The sequence below is a fragment of the Gossypium arboreum genome, chromosome 10, assembly GCF_025698485.1.
Source record: "Gossypium arboreum isolate Shixiya-1 chromosome 10, ASM2569848v2, whole genome shotgun sequence".
NCBI classification, from domain to species: Eukaryota; Viridiplantae; Streptophyta; class Magnoliopsida; order Malvales; family Malvaceae; genus Gossypium; species Gossypium arboreum.
This window is the reverse complement of record NC_069079.1, coordinates 7,260,039-7,277,540: the sequence shown is the minus strand read 5'-3', so window position 1 is coordinate 7,277,540 and position 17,502 is coordinate 7,260,039. Positions and strand designations below refer to the sequence as shown.

General features: G+C 28.4%; 1 protein-coding gene across 1 annotated transcript; it reads right to left on the bottom strand.

Moving 5' to 3' along the window:
- Positions 1-10,083: 10,083 nt before the first annotated feature.
- Positions 10,084-11,683, bottom strand: LOC108488569 (dof zinc finger protein DOF3.1). Its single transcript, XM_017792858.2, has one exon. It carries the CDS (start codon positions 11,092-11,094, stop codon positions 10,336-10,338), a length of 759 nt encoding a protein of 252 aa, XP_017648347.1. The 5' UTR covers positions 11,095-11,683; the 3' UTR covers positions 10,084-10,335.
- Between the last annotated feature and the right edge of the window lie 5,819 nt (positions 11,684-17,502).

Here is a 17,502-nt window from a genome sequence, read left to right as displayed (position 1 = left end):
ACACTTCAATATTTTTAGTTTTTTTATATTTTTGCAAAAATAAAAATGCTAAAGGGTATAGTGGTCATTTAAATATTTTTTTGGGGAATTTTATACTTTCACAAAAATCTATTAAAGGGTATATTTGTCATTTGAACATCTTTTTTCTTTTATTACATGACCATTCCTCTAAACCAGTCACATGAATACTATTACAACACTTATTTCATTCCATCTAACTAAACCACTTCCATACCTATTCAATTTCATTACAGCTCTATATAATTCTCACAGAACGCCCATTCCATTACAATTATATTTCATTCTAACGAACCAAACATGTCACAAGTGAATATTCTCTTCACATTTCATGCATATATATATATATATATATATATATATATATGGGTAACTATTTTATACATTAAAATAAAAGAATTTTGAAAGTAAGTTTAGGTGTTGGCATGTGTTTTATAAAAATTAAAAAATATATACAAAACTGACATATGACAGTATCCAAAACTTACTTGTGACCTTTTTTTTTTTTCGATCTAAGATACTTAAGTAAAAATTAAAATAAAATGTAAAAAAAGAAAGAAAAAGAATGAACAAACATCCAAAATTAAATCTATTATATATATGTGTGTGTGTAAAGATTCCTATTCGAGATAAGAGAAACGAGTTATATATATTTAACTTTCTCTGTAACAACATTTCATTATAATAGTCAAATTTATTATAGAACCAATATTTTTTTACTCTATAACAACTTTTCATCTATAATAGTAACAATCATAAAGTACTAATTACATTATTTACTATGCAAGTTCTTTATAACAATCTTTTGTCTTAAATTTTAATAAAATTAGTTTTATTTCTAAGATAAACATTTTCAACACTTTAAACTTCTCAATATGATCAGTTAAAGAATCCTAGTCGAAAATCAACTGTTGTTTTGTCAAACATGTTACTCCTTCATAAGCCAAAACGCCAAACATCCATGAGATTGAAACAACCGACGACCCAAGTTAGATGGAACGAAGAAGTAGAACATATTCTCTTCATTCAAGTAGAACATGGAACGAGCAAGCCAAAACCCCTTAAAATTGGAGTCCAAGTTTGCTTGCAATTCTTCCAAGGTGTCTTATGTTTTGGACATGAAAGATTTTTTGTTTTGGACAACAATATTAGAGATTACTTCTGGCACATGCTTAAATGTAGGAGTGAGCAAAACTCGATTCGACTCGAAAAAATTGAAAAAAATTCGAATTTCGAGTTAAACAAATCGAGTTATTCGAGTCAACTCGAATTTTTTTCGAATTTCGAGTTTCGAATCGAGTTGAGTTTTGAATTCGAATAACTCGAATAATTCGAATATCAAACTATAATATTTTACATTTTTACCCCAAACTTTCAAACCTTTTTATTTTTCCCTTAAAACTTTTACTCCTTCCCACTTTCCCCTCAAAACTTTTACTCCCCTTCCATCCCAACCCCCCAATATACCCAAAATCCATTTCCCACTAAAATTTTACTCTCCCATTTACTTTTTCTCAAAATTTTATTCCCAAAAACCCTCAAAACTTTTATTTTCCCCATAATTTTACTCTCTCCACTTTCCTCTTAAAATTTTTACTTCCTTTCAATCCCACCTCCCATCTACCCCAAATCCACCCCCAAATTTTTTAATATTTTCCTCCAAAATTTTACTCCCCTATTTACTTTCCTTAAAACTTTTATCCCCAAAAACTTTTATTTTCCTCTAAATTTTACTTCTCATCCTTTACTCTCAAATAAAAATCAAAATTATCTAAAAAATCACTAAACATAAATAGTAATAATTTTATTTATAACTACTATTTATATTATTAAATTAAATTTCACATTTTATATTATTTATATTATTGAATTGTTTAGTCATATTGAATATTTATATTAAAATTAAATTATTAATTATGTCATTAAATATTCATGTTAAAATTTTATATTGATATCAATTCACATTTTATCTTTAAAATAATTTTATTAAAAATCACATTTTTACATTTAATATATTTTTAATTTGAAAATACATAGTGACAAGAATCTGAAGATAATTGAAACAACTAAGCAAACAAAGAAGCTATCCCATATATAAAAGATTAATAAATAAATTATGAGGTGATGAAAGTTAATAAAAATTTTAATTAAGGTGGACAAATTTTATTACAATGGGTGACATTAGTTACAAGGACCCAAAATTATTTATTAAAATTTAACTCGAACAAATATATTCGATTCGATTCGATTCGAATTCCATCTCACTCGACTCGATTCGAGAAAATTTCAAATCAAATTAGGATGATAAAAAATGATTCGTCAACTCGATTAACTCGAAATTTTTTCATTCGATTTGATTCGATTCGATCAAACACTCACCCCTACTTAAATGGCATAAATAGATATGGTACGTCTATATCCATTTGCTACCATGTTTTGTTTGCTTCAAATTAAAGGATAATAATGAATCATAAATAGCAATTTCTCTTCTGAATTAAATCCAATTTCAAATATATCCCTGGTTATTTTTGCTTTTCTAAAGTTAGAAAGAGAGTTTATTTGGTTCTAAAACAGAAATAGTGCCCATAATATTCAATTACAATGAACCAAATAAATGTTTTTTTGTGAGCCCATTAAATCAGACTTAAATATATAACTGGTTCTATCCAATCAAACATAAAAGATATATTAATCATTTAAACACTTCAATATTTTTTATATTTTTACAAAAAAAAATTATTAAAAATTTTCAAAAAATAAACATTCATAATGCATCAAGAATATGATTATCTAGCTTAACTAAGCTTAAAATGAGCTTTAGAAAACTTCCTGACAAAATAAAACTCAATTCAGTCAATATCCTGTCGTAACGATGTCTGTTGCTCGTCGTGACTACACGAAATTCCTCGTCGCGACATAAACCCTGCAATTCCACAACCTATACATTTTTCACTCTTTCTTACTTAAAACAGCTTCTATGATCACATATCCAATGTCATATAATTTTCTACCGATAACCAACACTAAACACATCTAAATCTAACTCAAACAATTTCTTACATATTCAAAATAATAAGTTTACATTTTAAGATCAATTCGCAACCAACTTCATTCTTTAGTTGCAAAACATACCTAACAAGTTCCTATGTACATGCCAAGACTAATAACCGAAATTTAAAATTCATACTTCCTTCAAAACTTAAGGAGTGATGAGATGAGTTTGGGTCAATCCACGCCTTAACTTCGAAACAATCTATACCTATGTATTTAAAGAAATCGCATTAAGCTCATAGGAGCTTAGACAAGAGTGATGTTGTATATATTTATTTAGAAATTTCTCATTTTACACACATATTTATATACATACATAGACAAGTTTATAGTATACAGACATTAGTTTCCATCCTTATGCATGATTTTTGGCTAATTAAAAACTACACTAAAGCATCATTTTAACCAAATACGATCGACATACCATTATTACTCGATTGTCACTTACCTTTTTATGCAATTGCCCAAATGTAGACAAAAGAGAACATGGTAGGATATACTGAATAAAACGATAAAATGCATCGAAGTGCTACTATTTTTCTCACGAATGTGCAGATATCACTTTCCACTGAAGTTTTCCACCGAAGTGCCATTCACTTGCACTGTAGTGCCACTACCGCTTGCACTTTAGTGCCTCTGTCACTTGCATTGTAGCTCCATGATCACTTGCATTGTGGTGCCTCTGTCACTTGCACCGTAGTGCCACTATCACTTTTCCTATTGGCATACCACTTATATCTTACTTACATACTTCATTCCATTATTTCTCAACAATGAAACAATTCAAGCTTTACTATTTTTACAATTTAGTCCTTATTTAAATAGAATCAACGATCTTCAAATTTTCTGTTGACATTCACCGTATTAAAATTTCCCATTTCGCTTAGATATTAAATATTGGCATCTATTACACGTATCTAACTTTATACTTATTGCAATTAAGTCTTTATTCTTCAAGTTACTACTCACATATTTTTCAATTCACTATATGAGAATTGCTTTCATTTTCAAATAATTATTATAATTCTAAAACAAATATCACTTTTTTTACACTAGTATTTTCCTAATAATATTACCAAAATAATTAATCAAGTTTAAAATTAGATATTTAATTGGAATAAAATAAAAATCTGATATACTTACTCAAAATGGTTGTAGGAACCTCTCTTCTTTCTCCACTCCTTTGCCATATACATTTGCCTTTATCCTCTATTTATTCTTTTCTTCTCTTATTTTCCTCTTCATTACATAATACACATACACAATATTTACTCATCCATACACTAATCATACATCATATCCATGCTTTTACATAGATAAATAAAAAATCCCTTAAGAAGACTCTTGATTCTTACTTCATTTACTCAAAACCCTTAACTTTTCTTTCTCCTCTAAAAAGTCTATTAGCTAGCTTTACAAGGGAATGAGTTTACTATGTAATTGTTCTCTTAATTTCATTAAAAACCTGTGAAGAATTTTAGAATTTGAAGTTTGGAAAAGTTTAAAATGGTGGAAAGGGGCAAAGATGAAAGAAAGTGAAACTCAGTGAAGATGGGAGGGAGAAACGTGAGAAAAAGATGATAGCTTCTTCTTCTTTTCTTCCTTTTTTTTTCTCCATTCTTCTTTCTTTTAAAAACCTAGAATATTCCTATTTAAATTAAGTCAATTTCATTTTTCAAAAAACTAAAATGAAAATATCAATAAAGGGAAGGAGCAAAGAAGAAAGCATCAAACGGAACCTGCCTGTTTTTTGAACTCCAAAAGGGAAATACCAAAGAAAGGAAAAGAGGGGATTTTAGGGGAAAACCCAAAAATTGAAGCAAAGAGAACATTAGGATTTAAAAAGGGCAATAATGTAAAATATAATTTTATTCTCTATTCTTCCCAAGTCTGAATTGAGGATTCTAAAAGGGTTACCCCAAATGCTTTTCAAGCCTTCACATGAAATAGAGCCTTAAACAGTAGTGCCCATAATATTTAATTACTATGACCAAACAAAATGTTTTGTGTGAGCCTATTGAATTTGACCTAAATGTGTAGTTGATTCCATCCAATCAAATGTAATGTAAAAGATATATTAATGATTTAAACACTTCAATATTTTTCAGCTTTTTTATATTTTTACAAAAAATTATTAAAAGGTACAGTGGTAATGTAAGTTTTTCTTTTTGGATTTTTATACTTTCACAAAATATCTATTAAAGGGTATATTTTTCATTTGAACATCTTTTTTATGCTATTACATGACCATTCCTCTAAAGTAATCACATGAATACTATTACAACACTTATTCCATTCCATTCAACCAAACCACTATCATACATATTCAATTCCATTACAGCTCTATATAATTCTCATAGAATGACCATTCAATTAAAATTCTATTCCATTCTAACGAACCAAACATGTCACAAGTGAATATTCTTTACACATTTCATGCATATATATTTTTGGGTAATTATTTTATACACTAAAATAAAAGAAATTTGAAAATAAGTTTAAGATGTTGGCATGTGTTTTATAAAAATTAAAAATTTATATAAAACTGACATATGACAATATCCAAAACGTGCTCTGTGACTAATTTTTTCTTAACTAAGATACTTAAAGTAAAAATTAAAATAAAATGTAAAAAAATGAACAAACATATACTCATCCTAAGAAAAATTACTATTCTATTTGATTTTAAGTGGTAACATCTACTCATCCTAGAATTAAATCTATTATATATGTGTGTGTGTAAAGATTCCTATTCGGGATAAGAGAAACGAGTTATATATATTTAAATTTCTTTATAACAACGTTTCATTATAATAGTCAAATTTATTATAAAACCAAATTTTTATGTTTTATTTTTATCCTATAACAACTTTTCATCTATAATAATAATAACCATAAAATATGAATTACACTATTTACTAAGTGAGTTCTTTATAAAAACCTTTAATCTTAAATTTTAATAAAATTAGTTTTATTCCTAAGGATAAACATTTTCTAACACTTTAAACTTCTCAATATGACCAACTGAAGAGTCCTAGCTGAAAATCAACTGTTATGCCACTCCTTAGTTGGCCAAAAATGTCAAACATCTATGAGACTGAAAGAACTCACAACCCAAGTAGAATTTGTTCTTCATTCAAATAGAACATGAAACGAGCAAGCCCAAACCCCCTAAAATTGGAATGCAAGATTGATTGCAATTCTTCCAAGGTGTTTTATGTTTTGGACATGAAAGATTTTTTGTTTCGAGTGAAACAAAAATCAGCGTCAAATTAGAATAGCCAATTCCATAACTAGGAACAGTTTCAAATGGTAATTTAATAACTCTATGAAGGCAACAACAATATTAGAGATTGCTTCTGGCAAAATGACATAAATAGATATGGTACATCTATATCCATTTGCTATAACAATTATTACGCGATCCTTATGCACGATTTTTGGCTAATTAAAAAAACTATACTAAAGCATTACTTTAACCAAATATGATCCACTTACCATTATTACTCGATTGTCACTTGCCTTTTTATTCAATTGCCCAAATGTAGACAAAATAGAACATGGTAGGATATACTGAATAAAACGATAAAATGCATCGAAGTGCCACTATTTTTCGCATGAACATGCGTAAATCACTTTGCACCGAAGTGCCATTCACTTGCACCGTAGTGCCACTATCGCTTGCACCATAATGTCACTATCACTTTTCCTATTGGCATGCCACTTATATCTTACTTGCGTACTTCATTCCATTGTTTCTCAACAATGAAGCAATTCAAGCTTTATTATTTTTACAATTTAGTTCTTATTTAAATAGAATCAACGATCTTCAAATTTTCTCTTGACATTCACCGTATTAAAATTTCTTGTTTCGCTTAGATATTGAATATTGACATCTATTACACATATGTAACTTCGTACTTATTGCAATTAAGCCTTTATTCTTCAAGTTACTACTCACATATTTTTCAATTCACTAAATGAGAATTACTTTCACTTCAAATAATTATTATAATTCTAAAACAAGTATCACTCTTTTTATACACTAGTAATTTCCTAATAATATTACCAAAACAATTAATCAAGTTTAAAATTAGATATTTAATTGGAATAAAATAAAAATCTTGATATACTTACTCAAAATGCTTGTAGGAACCTTTCTCTTCTTTCTCCACTCCTTTGCCATACACATACACATACACATACACATACACATACACATACTCCTTTTATTCTTCTCTTCTCTTCTTTTCCTCTTCATTACATAATACACATACACAATATTTACTCATCAATACATTAATCATACATCATATCCATGCTTTTACATTGATAAATAAAAAATCCCCTAAGAAGACTCATCATTCTTATGTCATTTACTCGAAAGTCTCAACTTTTTTTCACTTTTCTTTCTTTCCCAAGGAAATGAGTTTACCATGTAATTGTTCTCTTAATTTCATTAAAAATCTATGAAGAATTTTAAAATTTGAAGCTTGGAAAATTTTAAAATGGTGGAAAAGGGGAAAGATGAAAGAAAGTGAAACTCTGTGAAAATGGGAGGGAGAAATGTGAGGAAAAGATGATAGCTTATTCTTCTTCTTTTCTTGCCTTTTTTTTCCTCCATTTTTCTACAACTTTCTTTTAAAATATCTATCAATTTTTTTTATTATTTAATTTAAAATAAAATCTAATCATTACCATCACATCTCCATGTACTTTTATGGTCATTTGCACTCCAAATCCTTTCTCTTTTTCCCATCCATCTAATTCCATCATATCTTACTTTTACATTTTACAATATGACCCAATACTTCTTACACTATTTCAACTTAGTCCACCTCTTAATTAAATTTTTCTAAAGTCAAAAGTCTTTTTATTTTCCTATCTTATCTAATTATCCTCCCCACCAACACTAATAATTCTATTTTTGTCTTCTATGAAAATTTTGAATATGTGTCAACTTAAATTGACATTGTTCACGTCTCAAAATATGTCAGGAATGTTACAACAGCTCTATTCCATTATCATAGAATGATCATTTCATTCCAGCAAACCAAATGAGTTATAAGTGAATATTCTCTTCACATTTTATGCGTATATTTTTTATAATTATTTTATACACTAAAATAAAAGAATTTTGAAAGTAAGTTTAGGATATTGGCATGTGTTTTATAGAAATTGAAAATTATATTTAAAAATGACATATGGCAACCTCCAAAAACCTACTTGTGACTATTTTTTCTTAATTAAAATATTTTGTATATTTTATTTTTACCCTATAATAACTTCTCATCTATAATAATAACAATCATATAGTATGAATTACACTATTTATTAAATGAGTTTTTATAGCAACCTTTTGTCTTAAATTTTGATAAAAGTAGTTTTATTCTTAAGTGAAATAAAAAGATAAATTTTATTTAAGATGTTATTTAGTTTATATAAAATATAATAACCATATTTTATTAAATTAAAATTATATTTAGTAAATTTGACTAAAAATACAACCTAAATCTCACTAATTAATATTATTAAAATATTTCAAATTTTTTAAAATTCAGATATGATTTATATTTCTCAAATATTGTTATAAGTGCACACCAATTACTTTTTATAATATTTAAAATTTTGATAAACATTATAAAGACTAGAATCTGAAAGATATAAAATGTTATCTTTTTAACTTCATTGTATGAATAAAAGTTTGAATTGGATGTTAGAAGAAATCGCTGTTGCCAAATTGGTAGCGATATGGGAGGGCCAGCCCAGCACAAAGCATATATCCTATTCTTATCAAAATTTTCATTTCAATTTACCACCCTCCATTTGTCTAAGAAACTTGATTCCACCCATTTTTGTTTTCTCTTCTTTTGCAAGCCTAATGATTTCTCTTTTTTGGTTGCACTTATAGAGATGACATGACATTGTCAAACCAAATGAGTGGTCCAATATTTCACAACACATATTAAAGTGGGTGGTCCATTTAGCTATATTCAATTCTTTTTAGTTGAAAATTTCATCTCAAATAAATATGCTTCATTTTTTATTAGTGATAAGAACAAGCTTTTTATAAATCTTTTAAGTGACATTTTTTTTCAATAATTTCATATTTATTTTCTGTTTGACACAATGTTTAAAATTATTCATCTTATGTGCTTTAACGCACTCAAACCCACATCTTCTTACAGTAATAATAATATTTATACCAATCGAACATTTTTAAATAGCATTTAAGTTGAATCCATTATGACATTCAAATAAATCATATTTCTTTAAAACTTATTTGATATTTTTAAACAAGACCAACATCAAAAAGAGAAAGCATGTTATGCTTTGGTGTAAATAAGTGTTAAAAATAATAAACAAGTTAAATTTGAGTTTGGAAGTACAACTCGAAATGATATTTGCAATTCCTTTGTAAATATAGATGTATTTAAAGGATAAGTTAAATTTAGTCAAAATTTGGGCCATTGAAATAACAAATAATATCTCAGTGAAGGGGAGAGTTCAATTTTGTCTGCCTCTTTAAAGACAAAAAGATCTTCAAGCATTTAGAGCTTTAACTATGGAGGTTGGGTTTGCTCAATCTTTGCCCACTCCACCAATTTCGTAAAACAACAAAGCGGAATTCGTCAAATCCCTCTTAAATACCATACTAATTAACAAAAACATTTAAACCCGTTTTTATTTATTATGTTAGAAATTATTTACCGACATAACATGAAATGAATTGTGTTTGTTTTGTTGCCATTACAGATGATTTTCGACATTTTCATGATGGGTCGGAAGATGAAAAACGGGTCACTATCACCTTCCATGGCAATGATTTTAAAGGTCTGGTAAATAATTTTAAATGAATAAGACCTATAATTTATGTTATTAAGAAATTATTAATTTTACATCATTTTAAGACATGTGTGATTAATACGACAACAAAAAAACCATTTTAAATGTTTTCAGTTTATTCAAAAGTGTACACCATCTATTTAAATAAATTATAAAACAGTGCAAAAATCATTAAAAAGTATTTTTTATTAAAATAATAAAACAATTCTTGAAACTATTAAAAATAAATACAGATAACGTGACGTCACTGTTTCATACAATCATTTCTCATTTATGTAAATATTCATATTTGTTTCGTGCCAAATAAAATCTGAAATAGTAAACTTTTTATTGGTGCACAAATTAAATATGAAAATCTATGTGTGAGTACAATAAAGATTTAATTTATTTATAAAATTTTAAAATAGGCGAATGTAATTTCTATCTCCGTAAACTTGAACCTGGAGTGTAAATAGAAAGATCTGGCCAGCCATTGCTATCGCCACTCCAACAACTTGTATCCCTACCGCCCTGTACATCCAAATAACTCTCTCCGTTTTTACTGCTCTCTCCGAATAGCGGGTCCCGACCCGAATTCTGATCCATTTCACAACCCGAATCGAAATTCCCTCCAAAATGATTCAGCGTTTTTAAACCCGACCCATTTGAATTAAACCCTTCTAGGAGGTTTCCAAACTGCCCAGTCGAAGCCAACAGCGAGCTGAAGCTCCCGCCGATATCCATCATCTTCCCATCTTGATGATCAACCGGCAACAGATACATCCGGGTCGAGTCGATATCCGAGTCCGAATTCTGAGCCCCCGAGTTCAAAACAATCTGCTGGGGAAACATCGATGATGATGATGATTTCGGCGGCGGCGGAGAGGGATCAGGGATTTTTTGGTTTGGGGTGGGGTCTGGAGAGGGGTTGGGTTGGCGCTTAGGTTTGTTGGTGGAGGAGGAGGAGCGTTTGGTGCCCTTACGGGTGCCGCCACCGACGGGTATGTTACGGAGGGCGCCGCCTTTAGTCCAGTAACGGCGGCAGTTCTTGCAGAAATGGCGGGGCTGAGACAAGTTATAGTTGTTGTAGTAACAGAATTTGGTGTTGGTTGAGTCACAGCGGGGGCATTTCAGCTGCTGCTGCTCTTGCTCTTGAAAAGCCGGCGCTTTCATTTGGTGAAAGCCCGTTGGGTCTTGCATTTTAAATACTCCACACCTCAAACCCTCACTGCTTGATTGAATTTGAAGATAAAGTTTCGTTTCTATGGAGAATTTGGGTTGAATTTTGAGGCTTTTTTCTTCTTCTTCAAGGAGTTGAAAAGCTGATAAAGTTTGTGAAGTGGCGAAAAGGGTGGTTGGTTAAACTTTGAAACAAGACAAAAAAGGAAGGTTATTTTCTTCTTCTTCTTTTCTGTTTTCACACAAATATATTGGAACTGGAAGACGAAGATAATAATAAGAAATATGAAGCCTTTTACAAAAATCAATTCTAAACAACCAAAAGAAAGAGTTGTAGCTTTCAGTTTTGAATCAAGGAAACTTGAAATTAGATATAGAGGAGACAAACAGCAACCTAAAATTTGTCAAAGCTGGTTTTGTTTTTTTCAACATCAAGGATTCCAATACTTAGAAAGAAGATATTTGCAGTCTGAAAACCCTGTAAGAAGAAGAGGCTGAACATCTATGTGTATCTGTCTGAGAGTGACCACTAGACTTCAAATAGACACACCCAACCAAGCTTGTCTCATTTCTTTCTTCTTTTTCTTTCTCACCCCAAAATTACATAAATAACTTCATCTGAAGGCACTCTCGAAGGTTTTCTAGATTTTGCTAGTGCCTTTTTTAGTAATTAAAAATATTATTAAATTAAATATTAAAAACTCTTCTTACCATACTTTCTAAAACTAATTTCTGATCTTTATGCGTGGAGCTTATTGGAATTCATCTTGATTCGCATTGCTGTTCATTGCCTTTGTTTTTTTCTACAAATATTTTTCGGGTAAACTATACGATTAATTATTAAATTATATGTAAGTTTTTTTATCATTTAATTAAAAAATTACAATTTGATTATTGAACTATTAAGTTTTTTTAAAAGTTATCTCAGTAAACTCCAAGTGACAATTCGACAATCAGTATAATGAATCAATACTCATTAACGAGTAGAAGAACATGTCTTAGATTCAAATTAATTTGACTATCAGTATCAAAGATAGGAGAAAAAGACCGTTTGAATTTTAGTTTGTAGATTCATAACCTCTAAAGTTGTTTTATGAAAATAAAATGAACTATAGAAGAGAAGGGAAAAGAGAGCTTTCGATTGATACAAGCAATACGAATCGAGAAAGCTATATAGTATTTTAACAACCTAATGGTTTAAATAAAAACTTTTAAATAATTCAGTAACTAAAAAGTAATTTTTTTAATTAAATGACCAAAAACGAAAACTTACTCATAATTTAATGGCCAATGATATAATTTACCCGTATCTTACTCTCTAAGACGGAAAACAGAAAAGAATGATTAACAATGTCGCATTAACCAAACATACGATTAATTTGGTAATCAAATTATTTAGACTATAAGATCAAAAGGATCAAATTGTTTATTCCTTAAGATTTTTATAAATAACAATTCATGTCATGTAGAAGTCAACGGAAACAATTCCTAGTTTATTATTTTATTTCATAATCATAATTTAAAATAATATGATATTTCTTATTAATTAAATTGAATAGTTTAAATTAAAATGAAAGTGTAATTCAAGATGAATTTCTTCACACTAATTATGAGTTTGAAAAAGATAAAACAATGACACTTCCTGAAAAATTATGTAAATATATTAAAAATAAATTTTAAAAAAAATTGAGAATTGAAGTTAGAATTTGATTCAATTTAGATGTGTACACTAATACTAAAAACAATTAACTATGATGTTAGCGATTTTAAAAATAAAAATGATCATTGATATGATTTTATTTATTATTAATTAATTAAAATTACTTTTTTTAGTACGTTGAATAGTTCAAATGAAAAAAAAACCTCTATTATTTTAAAAATGAAAACTTGTTTTTTAATGTCAACTTATTAATATAATAAGCAATAAAAGTTATACTCATCCACTTAAAAAAATTTAAACTCATATAAATTATTTTTGTTGTCGACGTGTCCACTAATATTATCATTCCGAAGCTCCTATCAAATTATTAAAATGGATAGTCTGAGCAACTAGAATACAGAATCAAATCAATACATCACAAAAAAAAATTAAGAATTGATATAAATTCATAGACTAAAGCCAACAATCTAACTAAATTAATTAGACTAAATCTACTAATAACAACCGAACATAAAAAGACTTCAAAACCTATACATGAAATTGTGCATGATAAATCTCAAACTTAAATACTGAGCCGACATCTCATTTGCTATCATTATTAATTATATTTAAAAAACAATAATTAAACCTACTTATATCTAACCCATTTAAAATAATGTTGGTAAACTTCAAAAATATATATATATCGCTGTTAATAAAATGATTGGAGAAAAAGAGATGGGAAAATATAGTGTCGTGGAAAAGGGAAGATTAATAATTACAAGGGGACCCATCAAGAGAATAATGAACGGCTATGATTAGGGGGAAAGAGTGGGGAGTAGGGCCCAGGAGGCCTAACGTGGCTTGTTGGGCCTTAATGTGATACGTCCTGTCCTGTCAGCATGCAACACGGCTCAAATGCCGTGCCTCATATCTTTCCTCCCATTTCACACTGCTTACGATTTTACTCTCTCTCTCTTTCTCTAGTTCAATTGTATACAACTGTTGTAATATGTTTTTTTTTATTAATTTCTGTTTTTATGATTTAAGAAATAAATATTTTATATTTAAAGTAATAAAAATAATTTATATATACTATATAAAATTTATTAATGATTTTTATTTACTTGAAAAATTATCTTTTAGAAAAATTTTGAATTTATTTTTAAATTTTACTAAATAATGTCCAAAATTATAAACCCAATCTATTTGGTTAAAATAAGATCCAAGACTCAAAATTATTATGGAAAAATGGAGAAAAACCAAACAAAATTAAACAGATCACAATCCTATACTGTACTACGCGTTTTTAATTATAAGATCAACTTTTTTCATTAATTTTATTAAATAATTTAACATCACTATTTTTTAATATACGGTGATATGACATATAAATGTGCAAAAATATTTAACCATACAAAAAAGGTCATAATGTCAAGTCATCATATGCTAAGAAAATAAACCTTGTCTTGTTATTTGACAAAATTAATAAATAAAATTGATCTTAAAAATAAAAATACATATTTTAAAAAGTAAAAAGTTAGAAAAATCAAACTATAAGAGTGAAATTAATTTTAAAAAAAAAAGTACAGAACTAGAGGTGATCATGGGTCGGGTTGCGTCGAGTTCGGGCTGGACTCAACTAAAAATTTAGGTCCATTCATTGGGCTCGGGTTGGGCCGGGCCCAAAAAATAGGCTTAAAATTTTACCCAAGCCCGACTCAAATAAAAATACTAAAACCCGGGCCCGACCCGACCCGCTCAGTATTTATTTTTATATTATTTTATATAATTTTTAAATATATATATAATACATCAAAAATACTAAAAAATCAAAATAAATATTTTCTAACAAATTGAAAATAAATTTTAAAAAATATATAGACTTAAATAACACTAAGATAGATGCAACTTAACAAGCAAATACCTCTAAAATAATAATAAAATTAACAAATGCCTTTAAAATAATAACAAAATTAATAATAAAATAAGTTTTATACAATATCCAAATAATAATGACAAAATAGGAGCAACTAATAGTAATATGGTAGCAAAATAGAGAAAAAATAATAAGAAAATAACATGCAAAAATAAAAAAAATAGCAGAATTTTTTTGTCATTTAGTGAATTCAGGCCGGGCCAGACCCGAACTCGGGCCAAAAATACCTTACCATAGGCCGGACCTCATTTTTTTGTCCAAGCCCATTTTGGGGTCTATATTTTTGCCCAAACCCTCCGACATTTTAGGCGAGCATTCGGGCCGGGCCGTGTAGCCCGACCCATGAGTAGGTATATAGAGAACCCATTTATTAAGGCTTTGTTTGTTTATTTAAACGAGTTTTTTTTTGACACATTCACAAAATGAAAAATAAAATAAAAATAGGTTAAAATATGTAAAAAAGTTTTTGAACTTCACATCTTTATTTACACAAGCATTTATACACAAATATTACATTAAAATTTATATAATCCAATATTTTAATTTATTTCATTTTAAAGTAGTCTTAGTGGGTATTTGCTCCATTTTATATTTTATATATATATTGTAAAAGATGTTGTTTTCAATCGTCATATGCAGATTCGATGCCTTAAAGAGCTTTACACATTGTATTGGATTAATGGAGTCAACCCCATTAAAATAAGCTTTAAATGCACTACTTTGTCCTCCATTTGCGTATACTTCAAAGACCAAAAATTCCATTTGGCTACTAAAATTTGCTAAAATGTCAAAGCAAAATTTACGAGCATCATACTTTTTTTTTTTTTGGAATTTCTAAAAAGATTGTTTAAAGAAATTCAAGATAACAAAAAAGAAGAAGTTATTTTATAGTTATGTTAATATATATGTTTAATATATACCCTTAAAAGATGTCACTAAATTATTAGTATGTTTACATATTGATCACTCAACTTTAGAAAATTATGAAATAGTTACCGAATAGTTATTGAACTATTCGGAAATTTTTATTTAAGTCATTAGGTTGTTCTTTTTTCTTTCTTTCAAAAGTATGGTTGATGAGCTCCAAGTGACAATTTAACGAACAATAATATGGAACAATATCTATTGATGAATAGAACAATGTACCATAGATTCAAGTTGATTTGATGATTACTGTTGGAAATTGAAGAATAAAGTTGTTCAGATTTTGATTTACAGATTCGTAATATTGAAAACTATTTCATAAAAGAAAAAAAAAGTTAAACTGTAGAGGAGGATATGAGAGTTTTTAATTGGGTTCAGCAATATAAATAAAGAAGATCATAAAGTGACGATCTTAACAGCCTAATAACTTAAACAAAAAATTTTAAATGCATTTTAAATTTATGTGACCAAAACATAAATTGATAAGTAATATAATTTACCCCAAAGTATGAAGTAGCACAAGACAAAGATTGGATAGCACAAGGGAGATGAAGGAAATAAATGAAGGTGATGGGTTTAGGTGAAGTGTTAAGGAATTGAATAGTGATGAAACATGGGCTCCATAAATACGTCTCTGTCAGTAGCACAATTAAATAAAAACCCCATGTGTTAGTAGTTCAACTGAATATTGTAGCCGTTCTCAACACCATTGGGCCCTCAAAACAATAGCTTTGGGTTGCAACTGTCGAAGCCCCCACAATCAAGAGCATGATACAGATATTATTAGGAACAATAGTAGATTCCCAACAACTCAACCAGTGTCTGATCTTCATATTTTAGTTTATTTTTTGTTTTTCACAAATCTAACCAACTATAATGTTATAGAGCAGTGTTGAAATACCCACATAAACTCTTGTTTTCCTTCCCTAACCTATGCCCAAATACTTCCTTCAATACAGAGTGTTCTTATCATTAATTAATGAAAAGCCAGAACAGAAACTTTAATTTTTTAAAATAATATTTATGTATTTTTCTAATTTTGTATATATTTTGTATTTTTAATCATTTTAAAATTTTTGTTTTTTAGATTTTAATAGTAAAAATTAAATTGATAAAATATGTAAACATTAAGAGCTAAACTTCTCAAAATTAGAATTCAATTGACAAAACATGTAGAACTAAATTTATCATTATATCAATTAGAAAAAGACCACATCATCTTTCTGTTGACTATTTAATTAAGAAACGACCAAAATATTTAAATTTAATAACATCGGTAATGAAATTGAAAATATTTTAATTATAACGATTAACGCATAAACACGTTAATAATTGGTTGACCTGCTTTTCTAAGGTGAAAGGTTAGGTAAAAAGTTTAATTCATTTTTACTTATAACAGCTAATTATATGATTCAAATCTCTACAAGCAAATATAAACAATAAGGCAAGGAATTGGATACTTGGTGCTGCCATGCAAGCATTATGCAACAAGATCGATAACATCCCACTAGGGAGTTTGAGCATTACTGGAAACTACTTGTGGTTATTACAACAGGGTTTTCTTTGCTTGGAGGAGAAGGTAATACTTGTTTTCAAAGCTTAGTGCATGATTAAGCAATTGATTCTAATCAAATCTGAAGTGGGTTTATGATTGAATTTCAATGAGGACCAAAACTTAACTTTCCTTAAGCTAATGGTAATTACATGGTACAACAAAGTACTGTAAATAAAGTGGGGGTTAAAGGACAATTCGAGATTTATTAACATTCAACAAGTCTAAAATCTAAATCCCAACATCGACAACCCATTCTTTGTATACAGTTCTTCGTCTTTTTAAAGTTGGGTATTTGGAGTCAAAATTCAAGTGTCATTTGGGGCAAAACCTAGTCACAAAAATCAATGGAGAAACAGATGAAGTTCCAACACA

Excerpts from the sequence above, each read along its gene's own strand:
- LOC108488569 (XM_017792858.2), bottom strand. The coding sequence starts at position 11,094 with ATGCAAGACCCAACGGGCTTTCACCAAATGAAAGCGCCGGCTTTTCAA.